Here is a 27645-nt window from a genome sequence, read left to right as displayed (position 1 = left end):
CTCGAGGGGACGGGGATGCTCCTCAGCTCAGCTGTTCACCACGTTCCAGCGTGTCCGTCAGCGCCCGTCTAACACCGGCTGCCCCCGGCCCGGAACCACCGCCCATCGGGCCTGCCCATCCAGCCCAGCGAGGGCCAGCAACAGGCATGGGGTTCCGGGAGATACTGACGCCGATGTCTTGCTTCCTACCTTCTCCCGCGTGAGCAAACGGCCTGCCCCTGCCCTCTCCACGGCCTTCACCTTCACACCCACTGGGTCCCGCTGGGCGCGCGCTCCCCTGAGCTCCGCGGGGGCCGGGAGGGCAGCGCAGAGAGGCGCTTGGGGACGCCTCTCCCCGCGGCGGGGCTGGTCCTGCTCGCCCCGGGCGGCCGGCGGCCCTCTCTGCTGTTTTGAGGACATGCATCCCAGGGTTCCGACAAGTCAGGTCTGTCTTCGGCCTCGAAGCAGAGGAGGAGGGACTTGGCCGCCGATGTCAGGTCCCCGCGGCTCTGGGCACAGCTGTCGGCACCGCCGTCCCCGGCCAAGACGCAGACCCTCTCCACGCAGGTCCTGAGGGCGCCCCCGTCGCCGCGGCGTCCTGGGCAGGAGAGGAGAGAGTCACTAACCCTTCCCTCCTCCCCGGGCGTCTGTCAGTCATGTGGCCCCACCGTGACCATTCTAACCGTTTGACATGATCAGATCAATATATTTTTATTGATGTCAGAGAGGAAGGGAGAGGGAGAGACAAACACCCATGATGAGAGAGAATCATGGACCAGCTGCCTCCTGCACCCCCGACTGGGGATGGAGCCCACAACCCGGGCCTGTGCCCTTGACCGGAATCGAACCCGGGACCCTTCAGTCCGCAGGCCGACGCTCTATCCACTGAGCCACACCAGCCGCCCAGGGCAGGTGGGGTGTTTGTAAGGACTGAGCTTTCCAGGCGGAAGCACTTACACGTTAAGGGGGGGATCAGTCACAGGGTTCCCATGTCGGTGATTAATAATGTCGGGAGGTGTGGTTAATAAGTTAGACGAGGAGTGAAGAGGTGCTGCAGCCCCTTTAACTACGAGATCCTGACAAGAACTGCCCCTCCCGTCGGAGCACATACCTCTCAGGGCAGAAATGACCGCTCCAATGGTTTGCTCTAAGCAGCGCGTTAAATCCAGCATTTCCGGGGCGCGACCTGCCATCTCCCTCAGGGCTCCGCCTCCGGAAGGTTCTCCCTGCGCTGGCGTGCGGGAGCTTTTCTGTGGGAGTGAAGCCCGTGTTGGTGAGAACAGGGACGAGCCCGTCTCCTCCCCTCCCCCCCGAGCAAGACCAACCCGGCGAGAACGGGTGCTGTTCCCAGAGGAGGAAGAATTCTCATCTCATTTTAAACCCAATTCCCATCGCCCTGTTACAGGAAAACAGAATAAAACAAAAGAACCACCGCCACCCAACGTCACAAAAGGTAAATGTATAAAATTGTTAAGAGTTTAATTTTGTTTTATATAAATAAAAAAATGCCAAGCCACAAACACGTCTCTCTTTTCACACACTGATTATACGTATGCCTGGTTTATACTCTCCGTTCACCTGTGGCGTGAACATGCCTAGTTTACGTATTTCTGCTCATGCCTGACACGGGGGTAACACGCTTTGCCCGGCTCCCCCGTGCCTTCGCCTCCGCGCACACGGATCGGGAAACACAGGTTGACAGCCTGTAAGGACTCTCCAAGCAAAGCCGAGCCCAGGGCGGCCGGTCACAGAGCTCGCGGCTGCGGGCCCCGGTCCACGCCACGCTCACCCGCCACGGAGCCGACGGCCACCACACCCGGCGAAGGGTCGGCACTGAAATCGGTGTGACCTACGGGAACCGAGGGGAGACACACACGACAGTGACACAGAGACGCCCGGAGCCTGGCTTACGGTTCTCCACTCGGCGAAGACGGTCTCCAGGCACCCGATCAGCGCCTCGGCCTTCGTGCGCAGCTGCTGGGTGGCCTGGAGGGAGAGGCCAGGCTGTGTGTTACCCACGCGATTCTCCAGAAGCAGGACCCCGAGGACTCCAGGGACCGGACGGGAGAGGTGGTCGGCCGGGAGGTCGGGGACCAGCCCTGTTCCCGGGACGACACTTCAGCGGCGAGAGCAGCGGGAGCCCCGGCCCCCGACCGGCTCCGCAGGAGAGCGGGAGGCGGAGTTGGTCTGACAAGCGATAGGACAAGATCCCAGGACAGACGCGTCTCTGGAACTCAGTTGGGACTGGACCTTCCATCTCCCGAACCCTCCGTTCCCCATAGTGACCTCAGCAAGGAAACCGGTGCATAAACCATCAATCACCCGCAGAACCCGCGGAGGTGACGTGCTGGGCTCGGGCCCCAGCGGACAGAACAGACCACCGGCTCGGCCGCTGGGCAGGACCAGCCCGGGGACCCCACCTCGCAAAGTGGGGGGCTCAGAAATGCCGAGCTCGCACCCTGAGCCCCAGGTGTCATCGCACGGCAGGTCAGAGCCGGGGTCAGAGCACCGGGTGACGGTCAGCGAGTGCTGAGAGGGACCCCGGGGGTGAACACAGGCCCCGGGTCGCCCCAGCCCCCTGGGGTACCCCCCGAGACGGCACGGGTCAGGCCCTGAAGTCAGGGCGGAGGGGGAGGCGGCGGACTTCGGGAAGTCGCTCGAGTCCTCGTTGCTTCTGTGTCTCGTGTGAGGTAATCCATGTGAACCCGGCAAACACCTGGCTCAGGGCAGCGATCCATGCACCCATACCGGGCCGTTTGCGCTCGTAAGTGGAAAAACAGAGACGGAAGCAAAGGGGAGAGAAGCCAGAAAGTGGCCAGCAGGTGTCGCTGCCGCTCCACCGGCTGAGGGTCTGCCCGCGGGATTCCGCCCCGACCAGCCCAGCACTGACCAGAGGCCACAGGGACGCCTGCTCCCAGCAGCCTTTCAACAGAACACAGTCGAACACATTCAAACACATGGGTGTGTAACCACCTAATTCATGGAGTCACACACACACACACGCGCGCGTGCGCGCGTGCACACACACGCACACGCACGCACACAAGTCAATGTGGCCCGGCTGGCGTGGCTCAGTGGCTGAGCGTCGACCTATGAACCAGGAGGTCAGGGTTCGATTCCCCGTCAGGGCACAGGCCCGGGTTTCGGGCTCCATCCCGTGTGGGGCGTGCAGGAGGCAGCTAGTCCATGGTTCTCTCTCGTCATGGATGTTTCTCTCTCTCTCGCTCTCCCTTCCTCTCTGACATCAATAAAAATATATTTTTAAAAAACCAACTTGAGCCACCGTCTGGGACCCCCTAGAACCTCTCCCGTTACCTCGCTCTGGGGGCGCTGCCCTGAGAGCTCGCGCCGCAGCTCCTCCGCCCGCTCGAGTCCAGAGTCGATCAGCAGCCTCACCCCCGCGCCGACTCCGTCCCACAGGGCGTCCACGAGGTCCTCCTGGAAAAGCGCTGAGGCGTTAACTGGCAAACTCCGGTTTTAGATTTTTAAAAAGTAATTAATTATTTTCGTATCTGCTGCTGACTGCAGGAATGCATTCTGAGTTCATTCCACTCAACTGAAGCTGGGCACCAACCAGCAGCCCATCGGGAAGCCAACGGGCTGGTCGGCCACTGGGCACCGGACCCCAGCTGGGGACACAGTGTTGTCCGAGCAGAGGGACCCCGATACTGTGTCCACAGCCAGAGGGACCCCGGTACTGTGTCCACAGCCAGAGGGACCCCGATACTGTGTCCACAGCCAGAGGGACCCCGATACTGTGTCCACAGCCAGAGGGACCCCGGTACTGTGTCCACAGCCAGAGGGACCCCGGTACTGTGTCCACAGCCAGAGGGACCCCGGTACTGTGTCCACAGCCAGAGGGACCCCGGTACTGTGTCCACAGCCAGAGGGACCCCGGTACTGTGTCCACAGCCAGAGGGACCCCGGTACTGTGTCCACAGCCAGAGGGGCCTCAATACTGTGTGTCCACAGCCAGAGGGACCCCGATTCTGTGTCCACAGCCGGGGCCTGAGTCAGCAGACACAGACGCCCTAGAACCAGAGTCCCTCCCGGCTGACGGGCTGCGCAGCGCTCACGGTAACCGCTGTCCCTAACGAAAGGACCGAGAGCTGCAGGGAGGACTCAGCAGCCTGCGGGTGGCACAGGCACCAGCGTAGACGGAAACCCCCCTAGATCTCCTCCCACACGACTCAGCACAGGCCGTTCTACCGTGAGAGCCGCCAGCTCAGCCATGCTGGGCCAGGAGCCTCTCCCGCCCGGGTGCGGCCTCCCCCGCGCGCCCCTCACCCGCGCGCCCCTCACCTGCGCGTCAGCGTCCCCGTAAGCCCCGGGGTCCAGGAGACGCGGCCTGCTCCCGCTCAGCACCGCCAGCTGCCCCGCACACGCCACAGCCTGTCGGACGGCCTGCGCGGCCCTCCTCTGCGCGTCCGTCACCATCGACGGGAGGTCTGAGGAGCAGCCCTGCCGGCGACAGGGACCCGTTTGTCAGATGCACGAGGTGCAGAGCAGGAGGCGAAGAAAGGACAGACCAGACGGGGAGGGAAACGCTCTGCGCCCCGAAACAGCAGCGCCTCCGTCTCAGAGCCAGAGACAGGCGGCCCCGCCCCCCGGGACAGGGACATGGAGGCCCCGCCCCCCGGGACAGGGACTCGGACACCGCAGCCTCTGGGGTCACACACGGGTGATGAGAGAGGACGACAGGGAGGGTCGTTGCCCTTGAACTTTCCCACCCCGACAGCCCCCCCGGCAGGCGTCCCTAAGGGCACCGGAGGGTCAGGGTTTGGTCTCTTTCTGCCGCTCTGCTGCCTCTAAAACCCAGGAGCCCATCGGCGTCTCTCTCCTCTCCCTTTCCCTCTCTCTCCCTTTCTCTCTCTCTCTCTCTCTCTCTCTCTCTCTCTCTCTCTCGTTTCTGCCGCAGACCAGCCTCAGACGCACCCTCTCCACGCTCAGGCCCGAGTCCACCCACAGGGCCTGGTCCCCAGCTCGCCCCGGCCCTGCCCACGGGAAAGGTCGCAAACACTGAGCGAACACCGCCCTCCCCGCCACCGGCACGCGGACTGACCTGCAGGAACACCTGCAAGTAGCTGCCCAGCTTCTCCACCTCCTGCCGCAGCTCCTCCCCCAGCCGTGCTGCATGGGGCCCGGGCGGGGGGTCCCCCGGCCAGAGCGGGGCCAGCACCGCGAGCTGCCCGAAGGCGCAGGCCACCTGCACCGCCCGCGCCTGGGCCGCGGGGTCCGCAGAGAACACTGAGAGGAAGGAGGATGGTGGGAAGGCCTCTCCCAGGAGAGACGCTGACCCCACGCCACCCGCACCTTCACCCGCCGGGACCGCGTGCGGCTGTGATGACAGCCGTTCAGAGGGAAGCGCCCACACAGGAAAGAGCCGCTGGGGGGGTGGGGGGGGCAGGGGGCTGCTTACGGTCGTCGGGGCTGTCCTCGTCCTGGGCGGCGTGGGCCTGGGAGATGGCCAGCAGCCCCCCGTGCACCCGCAGGAGGCTGTCCACCAGGCCGTCCGCCACCGTCTCCTCCTCGCCGCTCCGCCCGAGGACGGCCAGGGACGAGCCGATCAGCTCCCTGCAGATCCCGGGGAGGGAGGACGCCGCGGAGCTGCCCAGGGAGCCGGGCTTCTCCCCCGAGCCTGTGCCGATGGAAGACAGCCCTCAGCCCGGTCTCGGCACCACAGGCCCACGGCCGTGCGCCCGAGCGCATCCCTCACCCCGGCCCCGGGTCACACGGGACGAGGACGGCCGAGGACCACACACCTGAGGAGCGGGAGGAGGGCGGACCTGGAGCCGCGTGAGCCTGGAGGCCGTGCAAGTAGCTGGAGACCCTGCGGTTCTTCACCAAACTCCTGCTCCTGCGGACGGACGGGCGAGAGGAGGTCGGTGACCCGCCGCGAGCAGCACCGTTCGCGCAGTTCCATCCAGGCCAAACCCTGGGCTCCGCGTGGGGGTTCCCTGTCCCTGGCGCGTCCAGGCACAAGGTCATGAGTGACCAGGACAGGCCCACGCGTGCAGAGGAGCACGCGAGCATGGGCTCTGGGCTCAGCCACTGGGTGTGCCCAGGGAGAGAGAAACGGGGCGAGTGACAACAGCAAGCTGAGCGTTTGGGAGCCCAGCAGGCGGGAGCTCGGGCACAGGCGGGCCACGGAGGCGGAGGGCCACGGAGGCAGAGGGCCATGGAGGTGGAGGGCCCGGCCCGACGTGGAGCGAGCGGGGAGGCAGCTGCACCGAGGGAGGCGCTGGGGGGGGGGGGTTTGGGGGGAGCTGTGCTGATGCGGGAACGCCATGCGGGTGGGAACAGCACGTGGGCGGCGAGGCAGTGGCCGGACGGGCTGGCCGCCACGTCACCCAACGGGGGGAGGGTTGTAAGGGGACCTGGTCTGGGAACGGAGCTCTCGTGGAAAGCTCAGGCCCCGCAGGGAGGTGGAGGGAGACCCTGGGCCTCTCCCTGGGGTGAGGGCACTGCTGTCCAGCTGCCCGGCTGTCCTGACTGCTCTGGGAAAGCCCCACCTCCTCCCGGCCACTCGCCCGTCACCTTCTAACGCCAATGGCAGCCCCCGGGGAGCGACACAACAGCTCGGGCTGTGACCCCGACCCCCACCCAGCGGCCTCTTCGACGTCTTTTCCTAACAGAACTCCGGCGGCTCTGCCCGTGCAGAGCAAACAGTGTTTGTGGGGAAGGTGGTTAAACAAAGGCACTGGCCCTGCCACAGCCCGTTTCCCACGTCCGCCTCCCCCACGGGCCCTGCGCACCCACAGGGACGGGGCGGGAAGACAGGCAGTGCCGGTGCTGGAGGGGGGGGGGGCACGGCGCCCGGCACTCAGGGGCGTGAGCACACGGATCCAGACCAGGAAGCCGGCCCTTCGCCTCCATCTGGGCGAACAACGCCCAAACTCGAATCAGGAAAATGCCCGTCGCGTCCCTTCCTGAGACTCACTCAGCGCCCGGCAAGTCCCGCGTGTGACTGTCACGGGCGCGGGGGATTTACAGGCGGCCGCGCTCTAATTCACTGGCCGGCCGGGGCCTGTCGGGCGGCCGCGCAATTAGGAAGCTGTCAGGGCCCGTCGCTTGTCACTCGGGGCGGCCGGGCGCCCGCGGCTCGGCCATAAACATCCCACAAGGCTGAGCCTCGCTCCAAGGTCTCGGCCCGAGAGCCGCTCCGTCCCTCCGAACGCCCCTCCTAAATCACAGATGCTCTCAGGAGCCTCCGCCGGAGGAACACCCGACCTCCCAGTCTCAGGACACGGGGAGCGAGGTGCTTGATTCCCTCATTGTTAAGCTGCTGGTCAGCGGGAGCCGCGGCGTGAATCACGGACACTCATCAGGCTACAGATTTCTCTGGAAACAAGGACCTGAGCCCCGGCCGGTGTGGCTCAGTGGACAGAGCGCCGGCCCGCGGACTGCAGGGTCTCGGGTTCGGTTCCCGTCAAGGGCACGTACCTGCGGGTTCCCCGGCCCCGGTCAGGGCTCGTGTGGGAGGCAACCCATCAATGCGTCTCTCTCGCATCGATGCTTCTCTCTCTGCCTGTCTCTCCTCCTCCCTCCAACTCTCTCTAAAAATCGATGGGAAAAATATCCTCGGGCGAGGATTGAACCAAAAATAAAATGAATAAAATGAAAAACAAGGAAGCGATCCTGTGCAGCGAGGCCTACCTCCTCCTGGAGAACGAGGCGGCGGGCGCGTCCGTGAGGTCGGGCTCCCACTCGTCCTCGGGGTCACAGAAGAGGTCCTCGCACTGGCAGTTACTCTGGGAGAAATAAAACAGACGGTTTCTGTTTTGTTACGAACTTAAATACGTGGTTGCACTTTATTTTACTTTTTATTATTATTTGTTTAATCTGTATTTCTATTGATTTCAGAGAGGGAGGGAGAGGGAGAGAGAGAGAGATAGAAAGATCGATGATGAGAGAATCATTTGATCGGCTGCCTCCTGCACGCCTCCCACTGGCAACTGAGCCCGCAACCCAGGCGTGTGCCCTTGACCGGAACCGAACCCGGGACCCTTCAGTCCGCAGGCCGACTCCTCCTGGCAGCGGTTTTCTGTGGTGAACACGCCCTCGGTCCCCCGGACCTGACCTGCCTGGTCTCACTCGCGGGGGGCCTGACCCCGCCTGGCCCCGGGGCGAGGGCTCTGGGAGTATCTGTGTGGGTTTGCCTCATTAGCATTGCATCCGGGGTTTGCATAGCTGTGATCGCACTGAGATTGGCTTGTGGTTCTCTTCTGAGTCATCTTTTCGGGTTTTGTGGTTTTCGTTTGATTTTAATCAATTGTTCTGTCGTCGGAAGGCGGCCGGGACGCCTGTCTTTCTCGATGCTCTGGGACCGTTCACGGGATTGTCTGTCTGGAAGGTTTGGAGGTTCGAAAGCACTTCCTGGTGAAACCAACTGGATCCGCACCTTTTTGTGCCCGTCCCCCCCCCCCCCCCCCCCCCGCCGCCCCGCCTTAATTTGTTGAGGCTTGTTGACTGACTTTCCGGTGTGTTGCCGGTTACTCAGCTTTCATAACTTTCCTTTTACCAGAAAGGATTTTCTTCCTGGAGAATGACCACACTTATTGGCACAGCTGCCCGTGCGACACGACCTTAAAGGCCCTGTGGTCTTTGTTGAGATGCCGCCCGCACCTCGAATCCCGGTTCCCCTTTCCAGACCCAGCAGCCGCGTGCGCTGACCTCCGCCTCATCCACACGGCTTTCCCTCTCCCTGGCTTTCCTTTGCTCCGTGTCCTGATTTCCTAGGCTGACCACACACTTTTCCCACAAGGAAACAGAGTCCAACCCTCCGACTCACCAGTTATTAAACACAAATGAAAACAAACTGGTAAAACAGGTGAGTGGCAATATTTCTGGTAGCAAATTGTGAGCATCAAAGTGTGATTAACACTAGATTGACCAAGGAAGTCATTTTGACTGCTTTTTAATTGCAATTAGAAAAACAATGATGTATATAATGACACAATTTCTTAGAATTTTGTGACTTTTTGTACAACATATAAATGCGTTTATAGTTACCTCCCCCCTCCTTCATTTTTATACCTATATTACCCAAAAGCAGTCATTTTGACTGCTTGGGAAATTTTAAATAATCAAATGACTCTTATTATTGAATTGAGTAAATTTCTTATATGACCAGTTCGGTTCTGTATTGAAATAACAGTTTTCTTTTTTTTCCGATTACCGTCACATGATAACATACAAGTACATGATAAATTGTTGATACTTGATAAGTTGCAGTTGCTCAATAAGCTAAACTAGTACTTGTTATTCGAATCTTTATGCAGTGATACTTGTTCTAATAAGTTGTTTATTTTATTTCTTTTGCGCCCTAAATTCATGAAAGAAATGTCGAATAGAAGTGAGTTATGGGAAAAGCTAAGGAACATAAGTGAAGAGTGCTCCGATATTATTCTTTCACAATGCAGTCATTTTGACTGCTTTTGGGCAATATAGGTATATACTAAGTTTCAGTCTTTCTAGTGTTAAAAAGACTCCTATTTGGGGTATGATTTTAGAAGACAGAAGACAGAAAGTAAGATATCGAAAACAAGTAGGGCCCGGCCAGCGTGGCTCAGTGGTTGAGCTCTGACCTATGAACCAGGAGGTCACGGTTCGATTCCCGGTCAGGGCACATGCCAGGTTGCGGGCTCCATCCCCAATGGGGGGTGTGCAGGAGGCAGCCGGTCCACGATTCTCTCTCATCATGGATGTTTCTCTCTCTCTCTCTCTCTCTCTCTCTCTCTCTCTCTCTCTCTCTCTCTCTCCCCCTCTCCCTTCCTCTCTGACATCAATAGAAACGTATTTTTAAAACAGTGCAGAGAGAGAGTCATAGCATGTGAACCTCTTCGAGCTCCTTCAGGGCCGCCAGCTTGGACTCAAACTTCTCCAGGCTCCAGAGGGTGGACACGCCCAGCCGCAGGTTCCGCACCCGGACCCGGGGGCCAGGGCCACCCCCTCCGTCGGGCGCCTCGTGTCTGAAACACACCAGAGGGAAAGGCCATCTTAAGACACACGTGCCCGTCACTCCCACGGGAGCTTCTGAACCAGAGGCCCCCCCAGCACGGGGCCTGGAGGAGACCCTCAGGGCTCAGCGTGCTGCGGCGGTGACCATCATGGGCAGGGGTGCTGCCTCGGAGGAGCTAAAGCACTGTCACCGTTTCTGCAGGACACGGGGGTGAACTCTGCAAACCCAGAGCTGCTTTCCAACCCCGACCACCAAGCCTCACCTGCCGAACACGTACTGCCTCTGAGAGCGGCCGCTGAGGGCATTGGCCTCCTGGATCATGAGGGAGAGCTTCAGGGAGCCCCAGCTCGTCAGGACTGGAAGCGAGCACACGGGGAGTCAGTGCACACGCACGCGCACACACACACACACACACACACACACACACACATGCATGCATACTCTAGTAATCGCCCCGGGGGGAGGACATGGCTGGGAAAGTCATTCACTTAATGATTTAGCCCGGGTGAGGGTGGCGGCTGCGTAGCTCTCCTCCGGCCCGCGCTGCGTGCACAGGGGGCCGAGAAGCGCTGGCCCCGTCGCACACTCACCCGGGGGAGCCCTGTCCTTGCCGCCCCGGTTCTGCTGCAGCGCCTGCACCTCTTGAGCGATTTTTTGCTTCTCGGCTTCCAGGGCCTCCAGGATCCTCGTGTGGCGGACGCTGTGGTCGTCCAGAGCCTGGGCCGTGCACCGCGGGGCCACGCGTGTGCATGTGGGAGAGAACACGGAGGGTGGGCCGCGGCACACGCTGCCATTGCGGCTCAGCTCCCAGGGCGTGTTCCAGTCAGCACAGGAGGCTGCTGGGAGCTTAGGAAACGTCTCTAAGGAACGCCTTCCCCCACCAAAACGTCATTAGGGCTTTAATTACATAGGTTAATCTTTCTCTTTCCACTGACAGGAAGTTAAAAAACAAACAAAAAACCCGCAAAACAGCGCTCACAGCAGCCCACGTTCAATGCCTTTGAAAACCTCACTGGACACCATCAGCCTGTGACCGCGACTAACACTGTTCTCAAGATTTAAGCCGTTCTGCTTTTCCTCCTAAAGCCTCGAGTTTGGCCCTCGGTGTCCTCGAGCTGACCCCTAAGGAGGGACTGCCACGTCACCACCGTGTCCACACTTGGGGCCACTGGGGTGTTAGCTCCCAGCGCCACCCCCACCGCAATCGTGGAAAAGAGAAATAAAACGGCCCTGAGAGTGACGCTGGGACATTAAGCCCTGATTCTCCCCCACCAGCTCGGCTTCTCCCCCGACAGCCCGGCTTCTCCCCCCACAGCCCGGCTTCTCCCCCCACAGTCCAGCTTCTCCCCCGACAGCCTGCTTCTCCACCCACAGCCTGGCTTCTCCCCCTACAGCCCTGCTTCTCCCCTGACAGCCCTGATTCTCCCCCACCAGCCCGGCTTCTCCCCCGACAGCCCGGCTTCTCCCCCTACAGCCCGGCTTCTCCCCCCACAGCCCGGCTTCTCCCCCCACAGTCCAGCTTCTCCCCCGACAGCCTGCTTCTCCCCCGACAGCCCGGCTTCTCCACCCACAGCCCGGCTTCTCCCCCGACAGCCCGGCTTCTCCACCCACAGCTCAGCTTCTCCCCCGACAGCCCTGCTTCTCCACCCACAGCCCGAGCGCGGCCGGGAGAGTCACCTGCTGGGCCGCCAGCCTCTCCAGCTGCAGGCGCCTCCGGTTGGCCTGCACCTCCTGCTCCAGCCGCTGCTTCGCCCTCTCCAGCTCCTCGATGCGGAGATGTGCCTTCTGGTTACTCACCTCCTGCAGCCTCTTCCGCTGAGACTCTTCTTTCTTTAAAGACCAATAATAAATAAATAAATAAATAATAAATAGGTAACCAGGGCCAACATGCCAGCCCTTCCCCAAGCTCCCGGATGCACCCAAGGGCCCGCCTTCCACCGGAGCAGGAGAGACGGACGCGCCGGGAGAAGAGCTGGCCCGACGGGTCTGACTACGAACAGACATCCCTGGTCAACCCTCCACGCGGGGCCCTGGTGACGCGGGCGCACGGATGGCGCCGGGAGCCAGGCTCACGCGGCTGGAGGACCCGGTGGCCTCCCCATCGATGACCCAGCCCCTCTGGAGGGCGTCACTGGGTGCTTCCAACATCAGGGTTCAGATCAGCAGGTGGACAGGGAGGCCTCCCGGGAGCGCCCAGCAGGGGGCGGGCCAGAGCCAACACTCGGCCCAGAGAGGCTCCTGGTCTGGCCGGCAGCCACCTGTCCACAGCCACCTGTCGCTCAGGGAGCCGTCCAGGAAAGGACGCGAGGGGAGGAGGCCGCCCGCCCGTACCAGCTCGGCCTGCAGGGCCTCGATCCTGCCCTCGAAGGCGGCTCTCTGCGAGGACAGCTCCTGCTCCGCCACCTCCTTGGCCACCTGGATGCCCTGCAGCATCTCCTGCTTCGCCCTCAGCTGCGCCTCCTGGATCTCCGCCTCCAGCCTGCGAAGGACCGAAACCCGCGGTGCAACCCGGGCCTGTGCCCTCGACCGGGAATCGAACCCGGGACCCTCCAGTCCGCAGGCCGAGGCTCTACCCACGGAGCCACACCGGCCAGGGCAGGTTTTCTCCCATCGCACTCTACATGCAACGCTATCCTGTATCTTCTCAGGTTCAAGGCGCCGTGGTCAGAGGACCATAACCACAGCAGCTCTGAGTCGTGTTCCAGTGTTTCCCATTAAACAAAACCTTCAATCTCGAAACTCCCCTCCCGGGAGCCCTCCCCCTGCAGCTCCCCCCCTCGTTGCCCCCCCAGACTCACTGCTTCAGACCCACGACACTCACTGCGATCGCTGGGCCGCCAGCCACTCGCTCTTGGCAAACTCAAAGTCCCTCAGGCCCTCGCTGGCCGGGGCGCCTTCCCTGGGCGGCCTCTTCCCGCTCCGGGCCTCCGCCGGGTGGTTCAACCTGAAGTAATGGTCTCCCCCGAGCACCACGCGGTCGCCCTGCGGCACACACAGCGGCCACTGCAGGGGCGTCCGACCGCACAGGCGCCCGGGACAGACTACTGCTCAGCGGCTCAGGACGGTCGGTGCGATTAACGAGAAACACGGGTCAGAGCAACCGGCGTCCATCTGGCACTTTCTCCCCCGAGAACGGCATGGGGCATTCTGCACGTGTCACTTCCTGGATGTGTCACAACAACCCCCGAGACACGTGGCTGCCGAGGTCAGGAATGAGGAGCCTGGAGCACAGACTCAATGGGGGTGCTCAGGGAGCCTCTCCCTGCAGGCACTGTGTTGAGAGCTGGACACACACACACACACACACAGGAAAAGCCCGGCCGGTGTGGCTCAGTGGTGGAGCATCACCTATGACCCAGGAGGTCACGGTTCGATTCCCGGTCAGGGCACATGCCCGGGTTGCGGGCTCCATCCCCAATAGGGTGCATGCAGGAGGCAGCCGATCCATGATTCTCTCTCATCACTGATCTCTCTCTATCCCCCCCTTCCTCTCTGAAGTCAATCAAAATATATTAAAAAAAAAAAAAAGACTTGCACATGAATCACTTCCCCTGACACTGAGGGACACGGGAGGTGAGCCTGCGTCATGGGGCGCCCACAGGCCTGTTCCCCGGATGATCATCACGGTGCTCTCTCAGGTGTCCGGGCCTGGGCAATGCACAGCCAGCCCGTTCACCAGCTCTTCAAAGTCACTGGGCAGAGGACAGAGGGCAAAGGGCAAAGGGCAGAGCCAGGGCGCCACCCGTCCGGCCTGGGGACACACGATGAGGACAGTGGGCAGCTCGCCCGGTCCCCCCCCAGGCACACGGCTCTTGTCTTTGCACGAAAGGAGGCGGTTAATGAACACACAGGAGAGGGCGTTTTCAGACTGAAACGCAGATACACGAACGGCCCGCCCGGAGCCCAGCGCCTTCGCCCGCCCGACGGCGCCCGCTTACGTGGTGCAACACCGTGGGCCCCAACACGTGCTTGCCGTTCACGTAGGTCCTGGCCTCCCCGACGGGGGTGATGCTCACGGTCCCGTCGACGTGGCTGATGGTGCTGCGGGGATGGAGACACAGTTACGGCTACGGGCAGAGGACGGCGTAGGAGGAGGGGACGCGGGACAAGCCGTCCTGTCAGGGTCACTCCTTTGGGGTGCAGGTCCAGATCAACGCGTGACAATAACAGAATTCTCTCACTTGCCTCCAAGCGGACTTTGGGTTTCGGTGGAAAAGCCTGGCCCCCAGCAAGCGCACCCTCCACAGGGAGGAAGATGAGCACTGTGGGTATTTTGATCACAACTGCTTTTGAAAAAGTGCCCCCTCTCCCCCAAAGAAAACAGAGAAAAATCCAGTGAAAAGCATAGTAAAATACTGATGGTGGTCTCCCTCTGAATGGAACAGATGGACAGTGAGTGTTCTTGTGTTCTTCTTTCCTAACATTCCGGGTTTGTGAGAGAGTGTTGATAACGGGACAGATAAGGAACGTTTTCCTGGCGTGAGGGTGGGGGGAGCGGGGAGATAAAAGCCCCTGGCTGAGCCGGCTGGCCGGCGTGGCTCCGTGGTTGAGCGTCGACCTATGAACCAGGAGGTCACAGTTCGATTCCCGGTCAGGGCGCATGCCTGGGTTGCGGGCTCGATTCCCAGTGAGGGGCGTGCAGGAGGCAGCCGATCATGAGTCTCTCTCATCATTGATGTTTCTCTCTCTCTCTCCCTTCCTCTCTGAAACCAATACAAATATATATATATTTTTAAAAGCACCTTTCATTCAGAGAACGGGAAAGAAACCCAGAGTCGTCTTTGGGCTAACAGGACAAAAAAGGGGGGAGAGCCGACCCCACAGTGGGGACGAGTCTGTATGATCACGGAGCACTCCGTGTCGCTGTCTGTGTCGCAGGGCATCTTTTACTGGGAGGATCACACCAAGGATTCAGGGCACACGCAGACAACGGCCAGGGGCCCCCGATTCGGAGAAGGCTGACCTACCAGTGCTCGTCGGCCACCAGCGCCCCGGAGAGCTGGATGTCGGGGCGGGAGGTGGGGCCGCGCTTCCCGACCACGGTGGTGCCCTCCCGGATCACGTACAGCAGCGTCTCCGACAGCTGCGGGTCCTCGCTCAGGTTGACCAGGTTCGGCAGGCGGTCGTCCACTTGGAAGGTGATTCCTGCTTTCTGAGGCCGGAGGGAGGGGAGACTGTGGTCACAGCGTGACTGTTAAATGTGCTTGAAATGAGAAGCGTGGCCACAGCATGACTTCGAGATGTGCTTGAGATGAGCGGTCCAGGTGAAAGGCTTCTCTCCACCCAGCGGCTCTCAGTTAAGGTCGGTAATTTCTCCGTGGGACGTCCCAGCGACGCCCCGATGCCCCTCACATTCCAAGCACCACCCTGACCCTCTCTGGGCCCTGCTTCCTATAGGGCCAGCGCGTCATCGACAGGTTTAATCTGCGTTTCGCTGGCACCCTTCTCTGCCGCCAACATCAGTTAGGACGCTGAGCTCATACCTGTAACTCCTTGATTTCGTGATGTTTTCTTTGTTCAGCCTGTTCAAATTTTTCTTTCCACGCTCTTTCCAAAAACAAACAGAATTCGTAGTTAAAAATACATACACATATATATGGTTAACAATCAACAGACAATCAACGAAGATTATGACACCACTTGGGATTAAAGGAGATGGCCTGGGGGTGGGCAGCGGCACACCTGGGGGGCAGGGGGGGGGGAGGGGGGGCAGGAAGGGCGAGGCTGCACCGTCCAGGCCCCGCCCACCCATCTGACCCCGCCCCCTCCGGCCCCTGGTCCTGCAGCCCGTGGCCCCGCCCACCCATCTGACCCCGCCCCTCCGGCCCCTGGTCCTGCAGCCCGTAGCCCCGCCCACCCATCTGACCCCGCCCCCTCCGGCCCCTGGTCCTGCAGCCCGTGGCCCCGCCCACCCATCTGACCACGCCCCTCCAGCCCCTGGTCCTGCAGCCCGTGGCCCCGCCCACCCATCTGACCCCGCCCCCTCCAGCCCCTGGTCCTGCAGCCCCTGGTCCTGCAGCCCGTGGTCCCGCCCGCCCGCCCTCGGCCCCCCCACCTCTGCATCTCCAGCATCGCTCGCTCCTGCTCGTGCAGCTTCATTCGCAAGGACGTGATTTCCTGCCGACAGAGCCGGTACCGCTCAGGGTCGATGTTCTGACGGCTTCTTTGAGCAGCTTTCAGCTTCTCGATTTCTGCTTTCAATTCTAAACATTGATAAGAGGACGCACGACTGATGCAGAATCACTCCGCCGTCAGCGTGGCCCTCCAGTTCCCACTGCGCTGGGAGTTTTAAAGCTTCCTCAGGGAACCGGGATCTTCGCAGAATCGAGGCCACTGCCCGTGCGGGGCCTCCGCGCCTGCCTCCCCGCCCTGCCCGGAGCGCTCCCGTGTCCGGGAGCCTGCCCTCCCGGGGAGGAGGGATGGTGTCCAAGCGGCACACCCGGGGAGGGGACCTGCCGGGCAGAGCAAAGGTTTGCAAGCGAGAAGCACACGCTGACGTTCACGAGAAAGGAAGGTCCCTGTGAGAGGCTGGACCGAGACAGCAGCTCGCCCCTGTGAGGCCAGCCCGGCACCTCCCCCTCCTGCTGCTGCCACGGCCGAGCCGGGCCTGGGAGGGGGCCATGGCACGGGCACTGAGGCCCGGTAGGCGGCCCTCGCCGCTCACACTCCCTCCCGGGTCCCTCGCTGCCCTCCACCACTGCAGGTGCCGGCCAAGGTCTATAAACAGGCCCCGGAAATCATCCTTAAGTCGCACACGCCCGTCCGTCCATCCGTCCGTCCGTCGCCCAAACCGTCATCCGGAAGGACCTGCTGCAGCAGCGGAGCCCGCGGCGCAGGGGTGGGGCGGGGCGCTCACCGCGGATGAGCTGGGCGCTGGCGTCCTCGTTCACCCGGGCCCGGTTGACGATGCTGCGCGCCTGGCGGGCGTAGCGCAGGGTGCTCAGCGTCTCCTCCAGGCTGCTGGCCGCCGGGCTCACCGTGGCGATCATGGCCGTCTTGGAGTTGCCGCCCAGGCTTTCCTTCAACAGCCTGCGGGGGCGGGGGGCCGGGTCAGCCTCCGCCCGGCCCCGCAGCCCCCAGCAGCCATCTCCCCATCTCCCCCACCATCTCCCCGAGCGCACAGGGAGCTTGTGGGGAAGACACTCCACGGCGCGGTCACTATTCCTGGGGCCACCACGACCATAGAGCGGGGAGGAGCTCTGCAAACGCTGAAAATGCCCAGGGGCCCTGGCTCAGCGGAGAGAGCGGACGGAAGGGTCCCAGGTTCGATTCCCGGTCAGGGCACAGGCCCGGGTTGCAGGCTCCCTCCCCAGTGGGGGGCGTGCAGGAGGCGGCCGGTCCATGATCCTCTCTCATCGTGGATGTTTCTCTCTCCCTCTCCCTTCCTCTCTGACATCAATAAAAATCTATTTTCGAAAATAATTTTAAAAAAGAAAGTTCGAAAGACACTTGCCACGTCAGGACCGACTCCCGGTAGGGAATAAACGCTCTCCGGCGGCCCCCGTGCTCCGCCAGCGCGGAGATGACCTTGCCCAGGGTCAGCAGGGACTTGTTGATGCTCACGCCCTCCTGTGGGGAGAGACCGCGTGAAGGTCAGATCGCTGCTCGGAGCAGGTGAACGCCACGCTCCCTTCCACACACTCCCAGCTGCCTCGCGACTCCCAGCCTCCTAGCGTCCCTGGAAAGTGACCACAACCAAACAGGGGGCCTCCGGACGCCCCAGCAGGGCAGGCTGTCAGCTGTAGGGGGAGGCTTTTGGTTGTTGTGGAGCACGCGTCCCTGTCACCTCCTAAACATAAGGCCCGGGAGCAAGCCCCGCCCCCAGGGAGAAGCCCCTCCCCCTGGTACAAGCCCTTCTCTCCCCCCCCCCCCCAGCAAGTCCCTCCCCAGGAGCACACCCCTCCCCCGGGGAGGCCGGTCACCCTCAGCTGCTGCCCGCTGGTGCCCGCCGGCCCCTGGCGCTCGCTGCCCGCCAGGTCCACCAGGCTGATGCGGCTGGTCACCGTGTGGTCGTGCTCCTCCCCGTCCACCAGCTCCGTCTGTGGCAAAAGGGGGTTCACGTGGCGGCGTCAGTCCCTGGGACTCGCCCCGAGGGGAGCCTGCGGGAGGGGAGCTGTGAGGACCAGGCGCCCGCTCGTTCCTGAAGCCGAGGGACCCTCCTTGGACCTGCGATGGGGGGTCACTCACAGCTGCGAACGCGCTGAGCGGTGCGCGGACTGTGCCAAAAGGAAAGAAGCGACTCGAAAGGGACAGAAAGCCACTAAGGAAGCAACCATAAGCAGGTAAGCAGCTTAACAACGTGTGAAGTGTTCATCCCAGCAGGGAAGTAGCAACGGGCTTAAAGCAGCAGCTCAGGCCGCTAGAGCCTGCCCAGACCCCAAGGCTGCGGGCTCCATCCCCGGTCGGAGCACAAACAAGAATCAACCAATGAATGAACGCATCTGCAGGGGGAACAAGCTTATGTCTCTCTCTCTCTCTCTCTCTCTCTCTCTCTCTCTCTTTCTCTGAACAAGTTTATGTCTCTCTCTCTCTCTCTCTCTTTCTCTGAACAAGTTTATGTCTCTCTCTCTCTCATGGAAAAACAAACAAACAACAGCTCTTGGCCTAAAAGCAACACAAACGCCCAGCAGTAAAGACTGGAGGAAGTGAAGTCAAGGGAACGTCGGGCAGCCATGGAAAATATTTCACAAAGCGTGGTAGTCGCATGAGCTTGCTGCAGGGCTTGTAAACTTGGTCAAGCGGAATGGTCACACAATTGAAACACGTTCACCGACATGTTTAGAGCGGTTTTACGGGAGCCACAGGCCCTATAGCTGAGTTATAAGAAATCTTTTACTTTCTGATAGGATTTTCCAAATACCGTACGGTAATCCCCACGCGTTACTGAGAACACATCACATGTTGATAGGACGCCCCCGATGTCCCGGTAAATGAATAATAGCTATTATTGGTTTTTAAAACGGTGAGAAAAACGTATAGCCATCTGCACCAAACCTGACTCAGCCGCTGAGTGTATTTCCTCAAACCCACCGGGGTCAGGCATGCACACAGATGTCCTTTTACCTTTGACTGAAAGGAAAGGTGGGAGGCGCGCGAGGCGTGACGGGTCCCACCTGGGTGCGGGTCAGCAGCAGCGTGAGCACCGAGTGCGAGCGGGAGCTCTTGTCGTTCATGCCGGTGGCCGCCGTGGCCCGCTGCTTGCTCCCCAGCTGCAGCCAGCCCTGCGGGGGAGAGGCCAGGCTGCGGGCGGGGGCCCCGGGGCGAGGTCGCCCGCACCCCCCGTGACCCCACGCTCCTCAGTTCGTAAATGAAGCCACTCATCCATGTCTACCGTGCAGTCATCTGTATGCCCACTGTCCGGTTGTGTCTACCCCCGATATCTGAGTCGGGAAATAATAACTTTGAAAGGCAACTGCTGTAACTCTACGCTGGTGGGATTTAGTTTTAGTTCAGAAGAGAAATTCTCTTGAATAAAGTTCAAGAAGCGAAACCCGCTCGTGATAAGTGAACAAGGTTAACCGTCCCCTCCTGCGACCAGCAACCAAGGAGGATATTCTCATAGGCTCATGGCCACGGTCACGCTCTCCAGGGGGCAGAAGGTGAGGGACAGCCCCTCTTACCTGGATGTCGGAGTAAGAACCCACGGCGTTCCTGGCGGGAAGGGAAAAGACAGAGTCGGTTACGCTCTTGTTCTCCCACAGTGAGGAGGGGAGCCCCTGAGGGCCTCCACGTGACAACATTCCCAGTCTCCGTCCCGGTCAGGGCACAGGCCCGGGCTGTGGGCTGGATCCCCAGTGTCAGGAGGCATCAGATCCGTGATCCTCTCTCATCGCTGATGTTTCTCTCTCTCTCTCTCTCTCTCTCCTCCTTCCTCTCTGAAACCAATAAAAAAATATTTTAAAAAACCGAAACTCTTACCATGAACTCACCTTACACCTCCTCCCCCAGCGGCTTAAGGAGCAGATACAAACCGCAGCGGAGAGGGGACGGAGGGAGAACACCAGTATTGGCCACTCGGTGTAACTCAGGGTCTGCGCCAGGCCCCACGGGTGCTGGGAAAGGTACAGACACACAGGAGAACGCGCAGCGGACACGGTACTTACACGGCCAGAGCTTCGACGTACGGCCCGGAGACGGGGTGCTCCCGGACCCTCAGCTGTGGAGCAAGCGAGAGCGGTGGTCAGTGCGCGGCAGGGGGTCCGTGCAAAGGCAGTTCTCAGTGGCTTTTCCCCACACTCTGAGTTTCAGGCCAAGACATCTGCCTTCACTTGACCCAGGAACAAACATCAAGGTTCCCACGGAAACCAAGCTGTGAGGCATTACAACCCGCCTCAAGCCCGGCTGCTGTGGCTCAGTGGTTGAGCGTCGACCTATGAACCCAGAGGTCATGGTTCGATCCCCAGTAGGGGGTGTGCAGGAGGCCACCAATCAATGAATCTCTCTCATCATTGATGTTTCTCTCCCTCTCTCCCTCCCCCTGCGCCCCCTCCCAAGCCCTTCCTCTCTGAAATCAATAAAAATATATTCTAATAAATAAATAATAAAAAAATTAAAAACTTTAAATTCTAACAGCATTTTCTTAAAAGCTTATGTATTTGTGAAATGTCCTACTTCACAGGAAATATTATCCATAGGATAGCAGTTTGCCAAATAACCCAGTGAAGAACAGTGCTATAATAACAATACAAATTTTTGTGAGCTTCTACTGCCTTTTAGCTTATAGACGTGTTGGGATTGAGCGTTTAAGTGGTCCAACTATATCCTGGAACGAGTACCTTTTACACGATACTTGCTTAAAATAAAGAGCTTCAATTTAATAACTCATTTAATTTCCACTGGCGATAACACCCAGCTTATTGACTAAATAACAATGCAGTTCAACTGCAGCCCCCACGCACCTGCTATCATACAACAGCACTTGGTAAGCACGTAAGCCCGACGTGTCACCTGGGGGACGCGTGGGGCCACAGGCTTTCGTAAACACAGACGCTGGGAACCAGCGACAGACGCTCTCACTCACCGCCTGCTTCCCCTGCCTGCCGTCGCCTCTGCCCACCAGCAGGTCGTGGATTTTTTCGTTATAAACTTCAAAGAAGCTCATTTCCAGGTGATACCTGACCTGTAGGAGAGAAGCTCAGCCTGCAACTTACCTCCGAACGCCCTCGCGTGGTCTGCAACCTGCACCCCACAGGGGCCTCCTGTCACCCTCCACCCTCCACCCTCCAGCTCCGGCTCCAAGCAGAGCAAACAGTCTACAGACCCCATTGCTCCCGCGTCCTCGCTTTCCAATCCCCGCACCCGCTGCCCTCCGCCTGGGTGCCCCGCCCCCTCCCACCAGTAATGACCGTGTCCTTCACCAGCCCAGCTGTCCCCCTGAGAAGACCTGCCTACCGCCCGCCTCCTGCGGTTCTCACAGCAGCCCCTCCTCATTCTGGGTTAGTTTCATGCATTAGCACTAATAGCGCGTTTCTCCCTTCGCTCTCTGACCCACAGGGCCTGGGAGCTGAACTCCAAGCTCACACATCAGCAGCTTCTCGCCCTAAGCCCGGGCCTGTGTCCTGCGGGGTCGGTGCGCCGCCGGCTGAGTGCAGAGGCCCGCACAGCGGTGCCGGCTCCCTCCGGGGGACACAGCAGACGCGCCTCCTCCGCCCTCCTCCTCCGCTGCCACCAGGAGGAACCCACACCAGGCCGGAGCCCCGCCCTCGCCCACCCCTGGGCCCTCGCCCACCCCGGCGCGAGGGAAGTCAGGGCCGTCTCCCCCTGGGGGCTTCCTCGGTGGCCCCGCCTCCCCCCGATGTGCACCCGCTTGGGCTCTCTTCTAGCCCAACACGAAGGCCTGCGGCCCCCCCGCACCGACCTCCTGGGTTTGGGGTCTGGCCACTTGAGCAAATAGGTCTTCGCAGAATCTTGGGATGATTCCCGGCTCTTCACCGAATCCCATCATCCTGCGTGGAGAGGGGAAGTAACACCAAGCAGGTCTTTAAAACTCTGTTGGGGGGCGGGGCCACGTGATCACCCCAAATGGGCAGGGGAATAAGGGGGTGAAGCCGGGTGAACACGCTGGAGGGGCCACGTGAGGGGTGAAGGGAGGCCCTGGAGGCCGAGAGGCTTGGACTGCCTTGTGTGGTGTGCGCAACAGGAAACAGCTCGCTTCCGGAGAACGAGAAAAACAGATGTATTTGCGTGACGCTTAGTCGTTTGTGCAGCTCTTCAGCGTCTGGTAAGTGAATGTTCAAGCAAAAATATCAATTTTTACTAAATGTTCTATTATTTAATGTTAACGACGACGCATTTATTTCGGCCCTTTGTATTCAGCGCGTCTCTAGCGAAATAAACCCACATTTCTATGAAAATGGAAGCTTTTGTTTTTTTGCGGCCCACAGACACTTCGACCTTGTTTATCCGGCCTGCGTTCGAGATGCTCGCTTTACAGTGAAATGGGGCCAATGACTCTCGCAAAGGTCAGTGACTCCTGGGCATACACCGGGTCAGTGACTCCTGGGCCAAGGGTGCGGGACTAGCGTGTAAACCGAGCAGACCTGAGCCCGGATCCCTGTGGTCTCAGAACTGTGCGCCGTCAATCAAGCCAGGCCGCTTCTCACGAAAGACACACACACACACACACACACACACACACACACACGCACACACACGCCCGCCCAGAGCCACGTCTGCGGCCACACTCACGTGTACGACTTCCCGGAGCCCGTCTGCCCGTAGGCGAAGAGGCAGGCGTTGTAGCCCTCCAAGGCGCGGGCCAGGAGCGGGGCCGCCAGCGTCTCGTACACGGCGGCCTGGCTGGCGTAGCGTGGGTGGCACGCGTCGAAGGACCAGAAGGAGACGTCGTAGAGGAAACTGTACACCTGTCTCAGGTCCGGGTGTCGCACGGCGATCTCCTCCCCGTCCAGGAAGACCACCTGGGCCGCGTCCTCGTCCTTCTCTCTTCGAGAAGGAGCGCAAAGAAGGTCAAGTTGCCGCCGTTATTCTGAGGATGAAGCCCTCAAAACTAGGTGAACATAACACTCCTGGGGGTGGGGGGTGAGGTTTCAGTTTTATGTGGAAAATACAGAGCAGCCCAGCCGGCGTGGCTCAGTGGTTGAACGTCGACCTGTGAACCAGGAGGTCAGGGTTCAATCCCCGGTCAGGGCACAGGCCTGGGTTGTGGGCTCAATCCCCAGTGGGGGGCGTGCAGGAGGCAGCCAATCAGTGATTCTCTCTCATCACTGATGTTTCTATCTCTCTCCCTCTCCCTTCCTGTCTCTGAAAGCAATAAAAACATTTAAAAAAAAAAAAAAAAAAAGGAAAGAAAATGCAGAGCAGCAGGCATGAAAAGGTGTGACCTACCTCTTGCTGAAGGGCCTCACCCGGACCGCCACCGTCACCTGACTGCTCTCCGCTTTTAAGGGGTCCCTCTCTGTGGAGGCCCTCTGAGCCGCAGCCTCCTCCGTGGGAGGGATTGTATGCTCCTGTGACCCTTCCCTTTTATTTGCGAAAAGAGAGCGTTTTGGCTTCTGTTGACCTTGGGAGCTGGGCGTCCTGGGTCTCAGGGTGGACATCGCCGCGCTCTGAGGCTGAGGCGTGCCGCACCGTGGGGTCCACGTGTGCCCTGCAGTGCGTTTCGTAGGCGTCCCTTTTCCTAAGCTTTCAAACCCAGTTCTGTTTTTCGCAACATCCTCCCCAAGATTTCTGTGGCGCCAGCTTCCTGTTCCCGACACTCTGACGTCCAACGGGCTCTGAAAGGGTTTCGTGGCCAGGCGTCCTGGTCGAGCCTCCTCAGCCTCTTTCTGGGGACGGATGGGCGTGCTATGACTGAAGTACTCACGTGTCACGCTGTCATTTGCTCCCCTGAGGGCAGAAAATGTTCCTCTGCCTTTTTCATCGGCCACCAGTCTAGTGTCGCTGTCTTCAGCTGAGGGTGCAGACAATGCAACGGAGGAGTGTTTCTCATTATTGACAATCCTGGTGTCCCGTGAAGCACTACCACTTGCTGCAGCCCCACCCATGCTCTGTGTTGTTGAATCTGCTCTAGTTGTTGCCTGCCTGTCCACGGAATCTGCTCCAGCTGGTGTCCGCCTGTCCACGGAATCTGCTCCAGCTGGTGTCCGCCTGTCCACGGAATCTGCTCCAGCTGGTGTCCGCCTGTCCACGGAATCTGCTCCAGCTGGTGTCCTCCTGTCCACGGAATCTGCTCCAGCTGGTGTCCGCCTGTCCACGGAATCTGCTCCAGCTGGTGTCCGCCTGTCCACGGAATCTGCTCCAGCTGTTGCCTGCCTGTCCACGGAATCTGCTCCAGCTGGTGTCCGCTTGTCCACAGAACCTGCTCGGACGCAACGTTGTAACTTAAGACGAGTTTCTGTCTTTCTTTCAGATGACTCGCCCACCTCACTCCCAAGCAACGATGACTCTTTGTTTCTTGTAACTCTCCTCTGAAGGGTCAGTCTACCCGCAGGGTTAGGGGTCAGGGGCGTATCTCCAGGTGTCTTACAGGCGGAGATCACGTAGGTGCTGTTTATGTCTCTGAGTCTCCTTGCGGACCTCAGGAACGAGTCGTCGTTTTCACGCTCGGACACGTCCGAGCTGGACAGCTGCTTCCGGCTGCTCCCCAGGCCGAGGCCATCCGGTGATGAACTCCTCTGGGAAGCAGGAGCGCCGGGGAGGCCACTGCTGTGCCCTCGGTGTGCCGTGTAGACTGACATTGGGGCAGCGAGTTACTCTTAAAAGGATGTCGTTGAAGACTCTAAGCTCTTCTCTGGATGCTCCTTTGACATCTAGCTGATCCGTTTCCAAAAGCATCTGTTAAGTTACAAGAAAAAATTAGATTGCACAGACCACAAACAGGCTTCAAAGACATGAGGACCTTCCATGACATTAGAATACATCAGAATAAACGGCGACATCCAGCTCAGAACTGTTTCCAAGCAGCTCGGACAAATCCCCGCGTAGAGCTGACGGTCATTATCTCACACGTTATTTACGTCCCCTTATGCCAATGCTACGGCTTCCAAAGACAAGACCCCTATTCTTAGTTCCTTAGTCCAGAAGGAATAGACACATCACCCTCACATCAGGTCAAAGGTGCCAAGGGACTTAAAAGATGTAAAAAGTGCAAGTCGGCAAAGTGTTGTGCTTTTTTGAAAGTACCCCCAGTTTGGGGAGCAGGGAGGGGGGTGAAAGGAAACCCTAGCACAAAGACGGAGAAGCATTTTCGTAATACGCGTTGAGGAAATGTTACAAACAGGGATGCCTAGCGGGATATGGACAGAATGATTTCAAGCCACCCAGGCTGAATCGGTCAAAATCCTAACAAGACTCCCCATCAACAAATATGAAAAACAGGCTGCAAATGCTCGATACACAGGACGTTCCAGCCGGGTTCAAAGAGGAAGGGGCAGCCTGGCCGGCAGGGCTCAGTGGTTGAGCATCCGCCTAGGAACCAGGAGGTCACGGTCTGATTTGCCAGTCAGGGCACATGCCCGGGTTGCAGCCTTAATCCCCAGTAGGGGAGGCAGACGATCAACGATTCTCTCATCACTGATGTTTCTCTTTCTCCATCTCTCTCTCTCCCCCATCCCTTCCTCTCTGAAATCAATATATATAGATAGATAGATCGATAGATAGATATAGATATAGATATAGATGTGCATAATATGCTAATTAGACCGGGCGGCCTTCCAGACGACCTTCCGGATGAAGCCAGGACTTCGAGGGAAGCCGGGGCCATCAGCCAAGGGAATTTCAAGCATTGGGCCTCCAATATATATCTAAATTTTTTTTTAAGAACAAAAATGCCAGAAGTTCATTTTTAAGGGCGTCTTTTTGAAGTTCTAAATAAACAACACCGCCCTGGACAAGCCGGGCCTGAGCATCTCCGGGCAAGCTTTCCAGTCCAAGGACACGCCCTTCCTCCTATGCAGACACACGGACGGCCAGCAAGTCCGCCGCCGGACACTCCGCTGCTTGCACCCACGGCTGGGCCGTTTGGGCGAGTTCTCCATCCGACGGGACGGACCCTCAGGAAAGCAGTCACCGCCCTGCCCAGCGTCCCCGCGGTTCTGGGCGTCGCTGGTCACTGCGGTGAGACTGGACGGGAGCCTGAGGTCCGGCCGCCAGGTCCATCCGTCCGTCCTCCCTCCCTCCCTTCCTCCGAGAGACCCGGAGCCGAGACCACCGCCCGCACCCCCACGACCGCACCCTCCCAGGGCCGCACCCCCACACACGGCACCCCCACCTCGCACGCCCCCCGCCGCCGAGAAGGCCCGACACGGTGCCCGCGACACTCACCGCCCGCTTTCCCGGTTTGAATGGGCGCTCCGCCTTCTGATTGGCTACTGGAAGCCGCACTCTGATTGGCTGCTGGGCGTCGCGTTCTGATTAGCGGCTGAAGCCGCGTCGGCGCCGCCTTCTAATTGGCTGCTGGGCGCCGCACTACGATTTGCACGCTGACGTCGGGTCGACCCCGCCTCCTGATTGGCTGCTGGACGTCGCGTCGGCGCCACGCCTTGGCTTCCTCCCGCCCCTCCCGGAAGCGCGGGTGGCTGGGTCTCGGGGAATCAGAACGCTGGACCCTGGGGCAGTGACACTTGTCCACCTTCAGGGTAAGCGCGGAGCCCGCCCACCGTCAAGTGGCTGATTGTCCCCATTGGTCATCGCTGCGCTTTTCTAGCGGCTCAGTGGCTTGAGCGTGGACCTATGAGCCAGGAGGTGCCGGTTCGATTCGGAGGTTGTGGGCTCCATCCCCAGTGTGGGGCGTGCAGGAGGCAGCCGATCCATGATCCTCTCTCATCATGGATGTTTCTATCTCTCTCTCCCTCTCCTTCCTCTCTGAAATCAGTAAAAACTATTTTTAGAAAAAACAAAACAAAAACCTAGGTATCACTAAAATCACTTTGCCTCTCTGAGCCTTGGTTTCTGTGCTTGTAATATGAGATAAAACATCAGTGATCGCTGGAAAAGTCAAGTTAGAGAATGCATGTGAAGTGGTTTTTAAAATGTGACTGGTTACTGTCTAGCAATATAATTGACACACGTTTTCACTGTATACCGTACAGGCAACTGTCAAGTATTTGTGAGAGCTGCAGTAGCCGATGTGTATGAAAGTGCGGGCATGTTGCATGAGACGGGACTCCATAAATGGACGACCTCAGAAACCAACTGCATCTGCCGTCGGCTAGGAATCCTAGGGATAATTTCCCCTTAGTTTCCGATCTCATTCACCACCAGCTGCCCACTCCCCTTTGGTTGAGCCCCTCCCTAGCTCTGGCCTCGGAGAAACAGGGGCCCCACACCTGCATTCTGGCCTCAGCTTCCTCCTTCCCCGGGACCTCCCTACATCAAAATATTCCTCTTCCCTCTTCACTGCCCCAAATAATCCAGTTATTCTGAAAATAAACGCACATCTTTTTTAAAAAATCCACCAGAGGGAGACAAACTGAAAGAAAACACATGGAAAGGGGTCAGGAGAGGCCTGGCTGAGTGGCTGAGCATCGACCTATGAACCAGGAGGTCACAGTTCAATTCCTGGTGGAGGCACATGCCCTGGGTGTGGGCTCCATCCCCGGTGGGAAGTAGGGGGAGCGTGCAGGAGGCAGCCGATCCATGATTCTCCCTCATCATTGATGTTTCTCTCTCCCTCTCCCTTCCTCTCTGAAATCAATAAAAATAATTTTTTTAAAGAAGTGATGCAAGCCCATTGGAAGCCTTTTAGA

General features: G+C 59.5%; 1 protein-coding gene across 1 annotated transcript; it reads right to left on the bottom strand.

Moving 5' to 3' along the window:
* Nucleotides 1–87: 87 nt before the first annotated feature.
* Nucleotides 88–26317, bottom strand: KIF14 (kinesin family member 14). The gene is made up of 30 exons (XM_059677258.1): nt 26222–26317; nt 23285–24733; nt 22628–22882; nt 21798–21885; nt 20961–21059; nt 20044–20096; nt 19561–19591; nt 19054–19161; nt 17863–17979; nt 17394–17509; nt 16797–16969; nt 15996–16143; nt 15424–15487; nt 14908–15092; nt 13879–13981; nt 12762–12922; nt 12272–12419; nt 11618–11770; nt 10531–10657; nt 10203–10296; nt 9818–9950; nt 7636–7730; nt 5742–5836; nt 5399–5617; nt 5042–5226; nt 4282–4440; nt 3295–3417; nt 1891–1965; nt 1091–1229; nt 88–577 (listed from the first exon to the last, which is right to left on the bottom strand). Exons 2-30 carry the CDS (start codon nt 24634–24636, stop codon nt 243–245), a joined length of 5133 nt encoding a protein of 1710 aa, XP_059533241.1. The 5' UTR covers nt 24637–24733; nt 26222–26317; the 3' UTR covers nt 88–242.
* Nucleotides 26318–27645: the final 1328 nt, after the last annotated feature.

This window comes from Myotis daubentonii, chromosome 20, assembly GCF_963259705.1.
Source record: "Myotis daubentonii chromosome 20, mMyoDau2.1, whole genome shotgun sequence".
Lineage (NCBI taxonomy): Eukaryota > Metazoa > Chordata > Mammalia > Chiroptera > Vespertilionidae > Myotis > Myotis daubentonii.
This window is presented reverse-complemented; position numbering and strand designations above follow the sequence as displayed.